Below are 12,785 nucleotides of genomic sequence, written 5' to 3' on the forward strand. Positions count from 1 at the left end.
TTCATACTTACCAATACTGCTGGCCGTAACATTGGAGCTAGCAACATGATTAAGCTGTGCCACGATAACTAAGCCTCCCATCCCAAGCATCGATAGCGAGTAGAAAGTCCGTAAGCTCACCCATCGAAAAACGATTTGCTGATTGTCCTTGGCAAAGATGCCCTCCACTGGGAACAAGGAAAACAGTTGTGAAACAAAAATTATCGGTCGTAGCGCCGCCCAAAAATCATCAATCTCGTCGCTGGACATCCTGCCAAATGGGACTTGACAGCTCTGGCAAAACCAACCACCAACCGGTTCCGGGGTGGTGGGCGTATTTACATCAACGCGGTGAAGTAGTGTTTTTGCACTAAGACTAATTGCTCTAAGCTGCAAGGTGCAATTTACTTTACAGGCAACGTGGGAATAACATGACAAATGGTGAGAACACAACCAGCTGTTTCTGCACTGGTGCTACTTCAAAACAGAACACAATCCTTCGTCAGATCGGGTGCTTGCTTGACCTGATCCATCAGCACCAGCTCGTAGGTTACCAGGGTTCCGGCCATCTAGTAACGAATCAATTGAGATAATGTGTTACAGCAAAATTAGCAAAATGAGATACAAGAACTAATTGTTTTGAAGTAATCTTTTTTTAGTTTTCTGCTTTACATATAATGGAAAATGGAAAAGTTCAAATATTCTTGAGAATATTATTTAAACTATACATTTAAACCGTAAATAGTTTTCGTCTATGTTGTATCTTTTAATTGAAAATAACATTATCATCGCAAATTGAAGCTTTTGACTGAAAATAACGAAATCACGCAACATTTCTGGATAATAATTGACAATAGGTTGTTGGAGCACCACTCACGAAAAATGACTACTAGTCGCTGGAGTTCGTTACACTCTGCGGTGTTTCGTACTATTATAAACAACTTCACATCGTTTGCAAAAAACTAACGGCGATTGTCTGATGCATCATTTATGTATAACTCAAAAAGCAGTGGTCCTAGATTGCTGCCTTACGGACTCCCGACAGATTCGAGAAGTATTCAGAACACTGTGATCCAATCTTTACGTAAAGCGTTCGATTTACTAAATGTCTCTGGCGCGGCGTCGAGTGGTTGAAGATCTAGAATCGATTCGACAGCTTGTGAGAATAACCACGGATAACTTCCAATCTATGTTACGGGATCCGGGATTAACTTCCATGTGCAATCGAACCGTAGCAATATCGAACATAAGGATAAATCAGAATACGCGTTATATCCCCATTGTTTGTCACTTGAAGGGGAACTCCGAACTTCACCATATGGTGGTTAAAATCGCTCGAATCAATCATGACGAGGGGAGAAGTTCAATTATGTCAAAGAGCAGCTATTGCCCAACCTGTGCTCTAGGGCGAATATATATTGAGACAATACAATAATAATAATATAATATACAATATACAATATACAATAATGTACAATATATACAATAATACAATATAATAATAAAAAAAATACGATAGATAAAATAGCACTTTTCAATCCCTGGATAAACTCCTCCTCGATCAAGCCGAATAATATGAAAATCATGAACGTCAAGGTCTATATTTGAGTTGATTCAAGTTTAACAGAGAGAAAATACATCGGGTTTGTATCTATTAATCAAAATTTTGAGTGAATCAATTCTGGGAATGATACTTCTACAATTCCGCTTTAATACAGAGAAAGAATCCTTTGTCTCAGCGGATGAATTAGCCATCACAGGATACGAACGCTACGAAGGGGCCATTTGGCGGTCAGCTGCTTCAAAAACGTTTATACTGTGAATAGAAATGCCACCAAAAGACTTTTAAGGGGATCAGTTAGGTTAAAAGTTTCAAAAATCCAGTCCACAATATCTGAAAATCTCAGCAGTCCAGATTCTGGCTAAATCTTGAACGGAAAAGAAGGAACAGGAGGATTTTTAGATGTTCCTGGAAGTGCTAAAAACTCCTTTCGAGAATTCAGATTACCCAATCCCGGAGGAGTCTGCTTCGGGTTTTCAACAGCACTTCTTTGCTTTAATGTTTCTGTCATTTTAGATGGGGATCTCCTTTGTCCTTTCCAGGGAAGTTTTGGGAAAGAGAGATGAGCAAGGTCGCGCCAAATGACCTATGGTCGAATATCGACCATTTTTGATTTGAATGAAACTTTGCACACGTATTTGGCTTAGCAAACTGAGCAAAAATTAAACTCTTTTTTTTAAATTGAAATTAAATGTTTATTTTTAATTTTTTTTGGTCAAAAAAAATTTTTTTTGTACAGTGTATATTTTTTCATGATGCATTTTTAATTCCCTGCAACTCATTCTCAGACAGTTTTTCTATACAACCAACGGTTTCTGGGCTACAATGCTTCGAATAAAACCTATGCCAAAAGGCATACGCCCTTTTAGAATGAAACTCATGGGTGTAAAAAATCTCTCCACCTGTGAAAAATGCTCTCTTCCTAGACTTCCCAGGTTAGTAGAAAAAGTTTCCCAATTGAATTGTCAAAATCAAACTCTTCAGACGACAGCATTCGTATGAATTCGGGAAACCAGTTTAGTGACAGCAGCCTCCATAAGCATTTCTGCGAAAGTGCGCTTAGATCGCTTTTTCAGAAACCGCTTGATTCTATTTTGTTGTGTTTCGTACGTTGTTTGTTCATGGAACATGCGGACAGCTCATGCGGAGTCTGCCCACAATAAATGCACTTTGCAGCACCTTTATCGCAGACGTCATCCGCATGTTGCTCTCCGCATCTACAACATCTCTCCTAATTGACGCAGTGGGTGGCAATATGTTCCAACTGCTTTCAACTGCAACTACATTTGATGCAATTCTTTACCCGCGGTACGAACAGATAGATATACCTTGTTCACGAGTACATAACTCGGGAGAACAGACCCGGCAAAAATTACCAGAAACGAGTCTGATTAAATGTAAGTTTGTACACTCTTGTCAAGTATCTCAACCGGCTGTAGGGTGGAATCCGTGAAACGGTCGGGTGCCTTCTAGCAGATTGTCGACGATCAAACTCGAGTCAGTAACAACGCCATCGAACTCCACTATGCGAGCTGGAATGCACACGTGATATTACAGGGGAACTTCGATTTAAGGAACCCTCGTTATAAAGTACCTTCGATATAGCGTCACTCGATATAAGGTACATTTTACCTCGATATAAGGTACATATTTTTATTATGTTGCAAATAACTCCGAAATTGGTATGGAAACTTCTATAAATAATATATTGGTTATCTTGTCAACGTCTCTGGTTACTTATGATCATTTGGGGAGTGTCCATAAAATACTCCACACTCAGCGGAAGTTTGAAAACCCGTAAGAAAAATGTATTGATGCTGAAAAAACATGATATAGCGTGGGGCGTGGGAACGGAGAAGCTGATAAAAAAATTAACTTAAAGTTTGATCCCTGAAGATTTGTTTGAAATTTTAAAAGACAAAATTTTATTAAAACTCGAATTGCTAGAAATGTTAAAAAAAGTACATTTTTTCATCAAAAACATTATAAAACCTATGAAAAAGTTGGAAATATGCTTAGGCGTCGTACACAAATTACGTAACGTATGAAGGCAGGGGGCGGGATAGGGGGGTTGAATTTGTGTTACTTATTTTTACGTAGGGGGGAGATGAGGGGGTAGTAGAGACAGTTACGTAACAGTAACGTTTGCTCGAAATTGAAAATTTCGGAGAGGGGTCAAGCTGATCAGCGTTACGTAATTTTAGGGGGGGGGAGTCATGCCGAACGTTACCTATCGTTACATATGGGGGAGGGAAGGTGTCTGAAATCTAGATTTTTAGCGTTACGTAATTTGTGAACGACACCTCAAGGTATGTTCGGCAGAATGGTGTATTTCTCAAATATGAAAAAATGTTTACAATATAGTGAGCATCTGAAATCACTCCCAAAAAAGCTGATTGGTATTTTTCAAATTTTTTTCTGCATAAGATTACCTACAACTTTGCTAAAAACTTCACTTTGATTTGATAAGTAATTAAAAATAATCATTTCACTTTTAGGCGGATTAATCAATAATCTATTTACATTGAAAGTTTCTTCTTAAGCTAAACAGAAACTTTGTCGAATAAGAAAAGGTTGACGATCACGTTTATCACGTTTTAAACCAGTGTGCAAAGTGCAACTTTAGGCCACCCTTATGTGTAAAAAAAAGTTAGTTCAAACGGTCATATTTAAATGCAACGAATAAAATGCAGATTCCAAAATCCTGAAGGACGAGGAAATTATTCGAAAAGTTGTCAACCTGTAAGCAGATATTCTTGGTTTTTATACATCGGACCAAAAAATATATAACAACGAGGAGGAAAAAAAAGCAGTTTAAATAAAAAGTCTGTATGAATGTAAATTAATGTTGAAAAAAAATTAGTGATAATAACGTAACGGCTCGATTTTTTTCTTTTTTTCTGGATGACAAACGTTTTGGAAACAAACTATCACACGCGGTTAAAGGTCTCCTAGAAAGCCAAAAAAATCTATGTTTCAAATTGTACTTGAAACAAGTTGGTTCACACTTATAGTTGGATTTTATTTCCAAAATAAACTATACGTAGACAAATGACAACCAAATGAAGTATTTGAAGCCCTATTGTTGAAAATGTTTCATGATTCAAAATTATGCTTTTTAAATGACCGACTAGCGGAATGGTTTAAATCCTAATGTTAATTTACAATTTACAACGGTTATGATTAATTACTGTTGAATGTTATCTCTTTTCTTTGCAGCTATATTTATTTTATTTAATTGTCAATTCATGATATCCTTTTCATTCATGAATATTCTTTTTTTTTTAAGGGGGGATTTGTTAGTAGCTTAAGTATTTATGATAAATATTAGTAAACAATGAGTATGTGTGTCCAATCACAAATGGTGACTTCTCAACACTGTTAGAAATTTGTAATTTTAATTGTTAGGATTTGTTTGCTTTCGCAATTAGGACTTATCATTCGTAGGGATTTAAACCTACTTGTCAGAAAAGGGAAAGTAAACTTACAACTAACTTAATTGCTAACTTATTGGCTATAAAGAGAGCTTATCGTAGCAATTGAGGATTGCAACGATTTTTGTCGAAAATTGTTAATAATTTTATTTGACATAGCTTCTAATGGTTCAACACCAGTAAGTCTATATAATTCGAGTGTACCAAACCAAGGAGGACGCTTCAAAATCATTTTCAGAATTTTATTCTGAATCCTTTGGAGCGTTTTCTTCCTTGTTGAACAGCAACTTGACCAGATCGGTACAGCATAAAGCATTGCTGGTCTAAAAATTTGTTTGTAAATCAAAAGTTTGTTCTTTAAACAAAGTTTAGAATTCCTGTTAATGAGAGGATATAAACATCTCGTATATTTGATGCACTTGGCTTGTATACTCTCAATGTGCTCTTTGAAAATAAGTTTTTTATCATAAATTAGTCCCAAGTACTTAACCTTGTCGGACCAACTTAAAATAACCCCATTCATCTTGACAACGTGATTATTGTTTGGCTTGAGGAAAGAAGCCCTAGGCTTATGCGGAAAAATTATCATTTGAGTTTTAGAAGCATTGGGAGTGATTTTCCACTTTTGCAAGTAGGAAGAAAAAATACCTAAACTTTTCTGCAATCGACTGCATATGACACGAAGACTTTTTCCTTTTACGGAAATGCTTGTGTCATCGCAGAACAATGACTTTGTGCATCCTGGAGGCAAATCAGGAAGATCTGAAGTGAATATGTTGTACAGGACTGAACCCAAGACTGAACCTTGAGGTACACCTGCTCTGACAGGAAATCTATCAGATTTTGAATTCTGATAGACAACCTGCAGAGTTCGATCAGTAAGATAATTTTTTAAAGTTTTGATTAGGAAAATTGGAAAATTAAAAGTTTGCAATTTCGCAATCAAACCTTTATGCCAAACACTGTCGAATGCTTTTTCTATGTCTAAAAGAGCAGCTCCAGTGGAATAACCTTCAGATTTGTTAGCTCGTATCATATTAGTAACTCTGAGCAATTGATGAGTTGTGGAATGCCCATGGCGAAATCCAAACTGTTCATTTGCAAAAATTGAATTTTCGTTGATGTGTGACATCATTCTGTTAAGAATAATTCTCTCAAACAGTTTACTTATAGAAGAAAGCAAACTGATTGGTCGATAACTTGAAACTTCAGCTGGGTTCTTATCCGGTTTTAAAATGGGAGTAATTTTTGCATTTTTCCATAATTTGGGAAAATATGCAATTTTGAAGCAGTAATTGAAAATTTTCACTAAAAATTCCATTGTGCTCTCAGGAAGATGTTTGATTAGTATATTAAAGATTCCATCGTCACCAGGTGCTTTCATATTTTTGAAATTTTTAATAATTGATTTAATCTCATTCAAGTTAGTTTCAATTATTTCTGCAGGTAAAAAATTCTGGGAAGAAATTAAATCAAATTGACGTGTGACTTCATTTTCAATTGGACTCACAAAATTCAAATTTGAGTTATGAACACTCTCAAACTGCTGAGCAAGTCTTTGAGCCTTTTGTTCATTGGATACAAGAAAACGTTCACCATCTTTTAAAACTGGAATAGGCTTTGAAGGTTTCTTAAGAATCTTCGACAGCTTCCAAAATGGTTTTGAATATTGTTTCAATTTTTCAACTTTAGTCTCAAAATTTTGAATTCTCAGAAGAGTAAATCTATGTTTAATCTCTTTCTGTAAATCTTTATAAATAGTTTTAAAAACAGGGTCACGAGAACGTTGATATTGACGTCTGCGGACATTTTTCAAACGAATTAGAAGTTGAAGATTTTCGTCAATTATTGATGAATCAAATTTCACTTGAGCCTTTGGAACAGAATAATTCCTGGCATCAACAATTGCACATTTTAATGCTTCCAAAGCGGAATCAATATTCACTTCATTTTTCAAATCAAGCTCATTATTGAAATTTCTCTCAATATGAGTTTTGTATCTTTCCCAATTAGCCTTGTTATAATTAAAAACAGAGCTCATAGGGTTGAAAACTGATTCATGTGATAAAGAAAAAGTTATTGGAAGATGGTCAGAATCAAAGTCAGCATGTGTGATCAAATCACTACATACATGACTTTGATCTGTCAGCACCAAATCAATTGTTGAAGGGTTTCTTACAGAAGAAAAGCATGTAGGACTATTCGGAGACAAAATAGAATAGTATCCTGAATTATTTACAATTGTTTTCTAGCGTGTTTTGCTTACCCATATTAACGGTCACTTTCGAACTACCAACACTAGGCGGTAGAATGTTCAAACTACCTGTAACCTGTGCATAAGTTAAACGGGTATGCAAAGGAGTAGGTAAATTATGCGTCACTGGTACGCTTGGAGAATTTTGTTTTGAAGTTGGTTTTAATTGAGAAATTGAATTTTGTTTACCTTGCCTTGCCTTAACAATTGCTAAACGGACTGGGCATTGATAAAAATTTGACATATGGTTGCCGTTACAATTCGCACAGCGAAAATTTTTACTCTCTTTCACAGGACATGTGTCCTTTTTGTGAGAAGAGTCTCCACAATTAAGACATTTTTGGTCCATGTTACAGAATTTGGAACCATGGCCATAACGTTGGCAAGTACGGCATTGGGTGATATGCTTTTCACCTCCGCCATACTTCCTATAAATTTCCCACTTTACACGCACATTATACAAAGCATGTGCTTTTTCAAAAAATTTTAAGTTGTTAACCTCATTGCGGTTAAAATGAATTAAATAATTAACAAGGGAAATTCCAGTTCTCTGACTGTTTTCGCCTCGTGATTTTTGTTTCATTTGAATTACTTGGGTAGGGGCTATGCCAAGTAATTCTGTTAAAGTAAGTTTGATCTCATCAACGGTTTGATCGTTGGTGAGACCTTTCAAGACAACCTTGAACGGCTTGGCGTTCTTGGTGTCATATGTAAAAAATTTGTACATCTTGTCAGTTAAATACTGAACAAGACGATCACGACCCTTTACTGAGTCGGCTAATAAGCGGCATTCACCTCTACGGCCAATTTGATAGGTAACTTTAACGTCAGAAACAAACGTTGAAAGTTCCTTTTTGAATATATTAAATTCAGAAGAAATAGTTACCACAATAGCTGGAACTTTCTCCTTTTTTGAAGATTTTATATTTTGTATAGTTTCATTATTGGTAACTCCCATTTCACCAGCTTCTTGCTCAGGCAAAATATCAAAAGGATTGTCACTACAGACACTCGAAGTGTCAGAAAGAGATGCCTCTCTTTTCCTCCCCGCAGCGATGCGAGGTTTTTTTTCCGTCCAGTCATTTCAGGTGATACGAAAAAAGTTAAAACAAATGTTAAATTCAAAAGTAGGTAGTCTTGAGAAAGACTGATGGGAAATAACCTTCAGGTAGTCTTTAAAAGACACACTGACAAAACACAAACTTTGAAGCTATAGGCAGTCAAAGACCAGTCCACAAGCAACCGAAAAAACGTCTGATCTGTAGGACAGTTCAAGACGCACTGATGTTTCATGATTCGATATAAGGTACAATTCGATATAAAGTACAACTTGAAAATCGAAATGTACCTTATATCGAAGTTTGCCTGTACCACGTAAACAGCTCGAAAGCAGCAATCTCGTTTGCTCACTTCAGGCTTGGCACCAAATCACGTAGTTGTGGTTGTTCAACTCTTCTTAGGAATGCGGCGCGATCCCACCAATTTGGAAAGAGTCATTTTTCGAAATTGGTAAAAAATCAGATGTAAAAAACTATAGCAAAGTTGCTATCATATCGTGCATTCCAAAATTATTTTAGCTCTCGTCTAGGTCCACTACTGTTTATTTTATTTGTGAACGATGTAGCGCATATTTAGAGCAAATTGAATGTTTTGATAAACGCAGATGGCATGGAACTTTTCCTTAAGATTCTTACGTCGAGGTATTTCATAAATTTGCAATTTGCATTTTGCATTTTGGTAATTTGCATAAAGAGCCTGTTGGAGTTCTATGTGGAAAAATGTAATTCCATTTCTTTTACCAGGAAACATAGAGAAACACATTGGACAATAACTAGAGACAGTGTTAATGCGCGGCAAAAAAAAAAACGAAAATTCACGGGTGGCAAAATAGAAAATATTCAAAATTCACGATTATTTCGCAGTAACCTTCTTCAACAGAAAAAATACTAAAATGTGTTTTTTTTTTTTGGGAAAAACAAGAAACAACTGGTTTATTTAATCCAATATACGGTAATTTAACCGCTCGATTCATGATTTCTTTGCATTACCAACTAAAAGTACATACTAAATCACATTGTCTCTAGTCATATTTTGTTGTCAGCAGCCTTGTTTTATTTAAGTTACACTGGCTCACGCTGCGTTGCATATCTGCCGAGTTTCCGAGAATCGCTAAATATTTATGTGCCAACCGTAAAAGTTTTTTGTAAATTTCGCAACCAAAGCTGAATTTCGCGGAATTCACTGAATTTCGCAAAATCGCGATTCACTCCTGTCCCTAGCAATAACTATAGGCATGAAAACAATTAAAAGAAGCAGTAAGGTTAGAGACCTAGGAGTTGCACTCGACTCTAAATAACCCTTTGTTGATCATTAAAATAACATAATCTATAAGGCTAGTAATATGCTCGGATTAATAAAACAATTAGTTTGCACTTCAAATATCCGAATTTAGATGGACATAAAAAGCGATGTGAATTCCGATGGCAGCTTTTTCAACAATATAATTGCACAAAGAGTAAATGGCACAAAAATCCTGGCGAATTTAAACTTTTACGTTCCAACTCGATCTCTAAGAAATAGAGACTTGTTCTATATCAGTGATCAATTAACTAACTAGGGTCAGAGCGAACCTTTTAATAGAATGATGTCATATTATAACAAATATTGCGAATTAATCGAAGTAAAAATGAATAAACCAACACTTAAGAAAATATTTCTTTTTTTTTTCAAGATAAGCCAGTCACGAACAAATTCTAAACATTATGGTCTACTTATGATTGACGACTAATAAAATAATTAAAAAAAAAAATTCCCTCGAAGTTTGCATTGTAGTTGTAGTTAATGCATTCGCTTTGGGCCGAAAAAATACAACCCATGGCCCCAGCGGTTCTTACGGGTACAGTTTCACATGGTGGATCAACTCTTGAGGCGCCTCTCTAGCGACTGACAGTGCCTTGTAACCGAAAGGATCAGGCTGAGGAACGACCGGATTTTCACCCTCGTAGTCGGTCAGGTAATCTTTGTCGAACATGGTGGACGCAAAGAATTTGCTCCGGCTGCTGGTCGGCTATTGTCTAAGCAGCACCGACAGTGAAAAGCACAAGCGGACAGCGTGCCGTAGCAGAAAAAGCGGTATTCTCGACGATAGCGGAAAAACGAAAAACAAAATTCTTCGACAACAACAGATTATATGAATGAAACAGTAGATTGTATCAATAATCATGAAGAAGTAATCAACTATCCAACGGATCATGCTGCGAAAGCCTTTGAAAACCATTATGTTACAAGCAACGATATTTTCAGACAAACTTAAATGCGAGAATGTTCTCATTCCGATAGAACTATTTTTCTCAAACGATTTGCCTTTTGAGATAAGCGTATTTGGTATCTGATTCGCCATGCATTTGCAACGACTATACACAAATCTCATGGTCAATCTTTGAAAGTAAGTGGAATCAATTAGGAATTCCCATGCCTCCAATGTTCAAAAATAATTAAAAAGAAGAAAACTCGGCGGGACTTAGTTTGCCTGGTCAGCTAGTTTTTTTATGAAAAAAGGAGAAAACTACTTTTTAACATTTTTAAAATTCTGGCTACCATTATAATTTGACAGTCTTTACATTTTTACACTCGCGAAGTTCCTCTGGATTCAGAGACGTTACGTCGCACCATTGACGACGATTTTGAAAATATAACTTCGTAAAATCAGATTATATTTTATTAGTACTCACCGCCAATATAATCTGTCTCTTCAAATAGAAGAATTTTTTGCCGGACAACTTATTATCCCCAGCGGCTACATCATCTGTCAATCGTTGAAGCTGAAACAATAAATTGTTGGGTTATACCTATTTTCTCAATCACAATTTAACCTACATCAATTCCCCAATATTTAGATGGCACATTACGCAAAATATTCAACGGGCTCATAGATGCCACGTGCACTCCGGAACCGACGTAAAGCATACACACTGTACGAAAAATTAAAAGCGTCAGTGAGTACCAAAAATAAACCATTGTTGCGAATGCCGGTCGTCGTCTGAAATGGAAATAGTTTTATCTAAAAATCATCAACCACTATAAATACGTCTTACTGAAAACCATTGAACAGTTGCGTCGCTATGAAGTACATATCGTTAGCGCAAGCCAGTAGAATCAGATGGCCAAACTTTTCGTCCAAAAAAGCAACTAGTTGTGAAACGGCCACATAGTCCTTCCTTATATCCCGCCAATAGTTCAACGGATAGCTACCTCCCTCTGCACTAATCAAACGGTAGTAGATTTGACCGTAACGAAACTGCACTCCGAAGCTGAACGAAATAATGAACATGTCCAAATAAGTCCAAGTATATCGCATGCACTTATTGATCCACTAAAAGTACCGATTATAGCATTATCATATTATTTAAATTCAATCTGCCGCTTTAACAACCTCGACAAGCAGCATCGAACCCACATTCACCGGAAGTTGTTGGAAGACCTGCGGATGTTCACGCATATAGAAGTTGGTCCAGAAACTTATGTTTGTTCGATTGCAAAACTGCATTTGGACTATATTTTCTTCGTAAGCCGCATAGTAGTGCAACGAGTCTTCGATAATGGCCAACACCAAAAGCCCAAAAACCATCGTTCGCATTTTCCAAGCCAAATTCCATCTCATTGATAGCAAAGTAACCCGTCGATAGCTTTCGTTCAGTAGAAGTGCTTCACAATTACTAAATTCTTTCAGCACTTCATGCCAGCTGAAGGCAGCAAAGAAAAATAGTATCGCAGTACTGTAAACCACTACCATGTAAACGACATCTCCGAAGTAGCTCACATTCAAGCCCTTGAGAATGCATCTTCTACAAGCAATGACCACGTAAAAACCACCAACTACGATGTACAGCATTGCGTAGAGAAAACGTAAACTAAGCAGCTTAAATCGAACCGCCCTTGGGTTGCAACTGAAGATGCCCACCACCGGCATGAGTGTGAAACATTGACCTAGAAATAAAACTGCAACAACGCGAAACAATTTCAAACGTTGCTCAATCCGTTGCTGTAAAACTTACCAGGAGCAACAGCCTGATGGAAACTCCCCTCAAAACTGTTGCCCGGTTTGACCCGATGCGAACCAAACCATGGAAGCCGGAATCGGTGCAAATTTTGACCCCCCAAAGAAGCCAATGTTAGCAGCTTCATGACAGCAACAGCGGGAGTTCGATACAAACTGCACTCGTGCCGACCTGCAGCTGCACCATAATCGGTAAAATTTCGCTGTTTTCAAGCACACTTAACCCAAGCACCTAAAGGCGTTTAGTAGGATAATTTGTCTGCCTCCGGTTACCCGCCTCCAATAGCATTAATAAATAATGCACATCCCCAGTCTCAACTGGAAACTGCTTTTTCGAACGTCATGCTAGTGTTCGACTTATGCCAGATTGCCTAACCATAGGGCGGAAAATAGAAGCGAAGTGCGGTACGATGTGACTTTCTCTGCTGCACGATAGTTTGCAGAGCGAACAAATAGTAATTAAACCGATCTTGAAATCGTGGCGGGTCAAAAATCGTAACG

General features: G+C 37.0%; 2 protein-coding genes across 2 annotated transcripts in view; both read right to left on the minus strand.

Moving 5' to 3' along the window:
- LOC129729076 (uncharacterized) overlaps window positions 1–396 on the minus strand; it is a 29,837-nt gene extending 29,441 nt beyond the window's left edge. The window contains exon 1 of the mRNA XM_055687557.1: window positions 12–396. Coding sequence (XP_055543532.1) covers window positions 12–249 — 238 coding nt within the window. The 5' untranslated portion in view covers window positions 250–396. The remainder of the gene's footprint in view (window positions 1–11) is intronic.
- Window positions 309–12,390, minus strand: LOC129732931 (gustatory receptor for sugar taste 64c-like). Its single transcript, XM_055694402.1, has 6 exons — window positions 12,283–12,390; window positions 11,661–12,226; window positions 11,323–11,600; window positions 11,105–11,267; window positions 10,960–11,049; window positions 309–548 (listed from the first exon to the last, which is right to left on the minus strand). The coding sequence occupies exons 2-6, from the start codon at window positions 12,195–12,197 to the stop codon at window positions 459–461; spliced, it is 1,158 nt and encodes a 385-aa protein (XP_055550377.1). The 5' UTR covers window positions 12,198–12,226; window positions 12,283–12,390; the 3' UTR covers window positions 309–458.
- Between the last annotated feature and the right edge of the window lie 395 nt (window positions 12,391–12,785).

Source organism: Wyeomyia smithii, chromosome 3 (genome assembly GCF_029784165.1).
Source record: "Wyeomyia smithii strain HCP4-BCI-WySm-NY-G18 chromosome 3, ASM2978416v1, whole genome shotgun sequence".
NCBI lineage: Eukaryota > Metazoa > Arthropoda > Insecta > Diptera > Culicidae > Wyeomyia > Wyeomyia smithii.

Excerpts from the sequence above, each read along its gene's own strand:
- LOC129732931 (XM_055694402.1), bottom strand. The coding sequence starts at position 12,197 with ATGCCGGTGGTGGGCATCTTCAGTTGCAACCCAAGGGCGGTTCGATTT. Across the intron at positions 11,050-11,104 it reads CTAAATATTGGGGAATTGAT|CTTCAACGATTGACAGATGA; the intron begins GTAGGTTAAATT and ends TTATTGTTTCAG. Across the intron at positions 549-10,959 it reads AGAGACAGATTATATTGGCG|ATGGCCGGAACCCTGGTAAC; the intron begins GTGAGTACTAAT and ends ATTCGTTACTAG.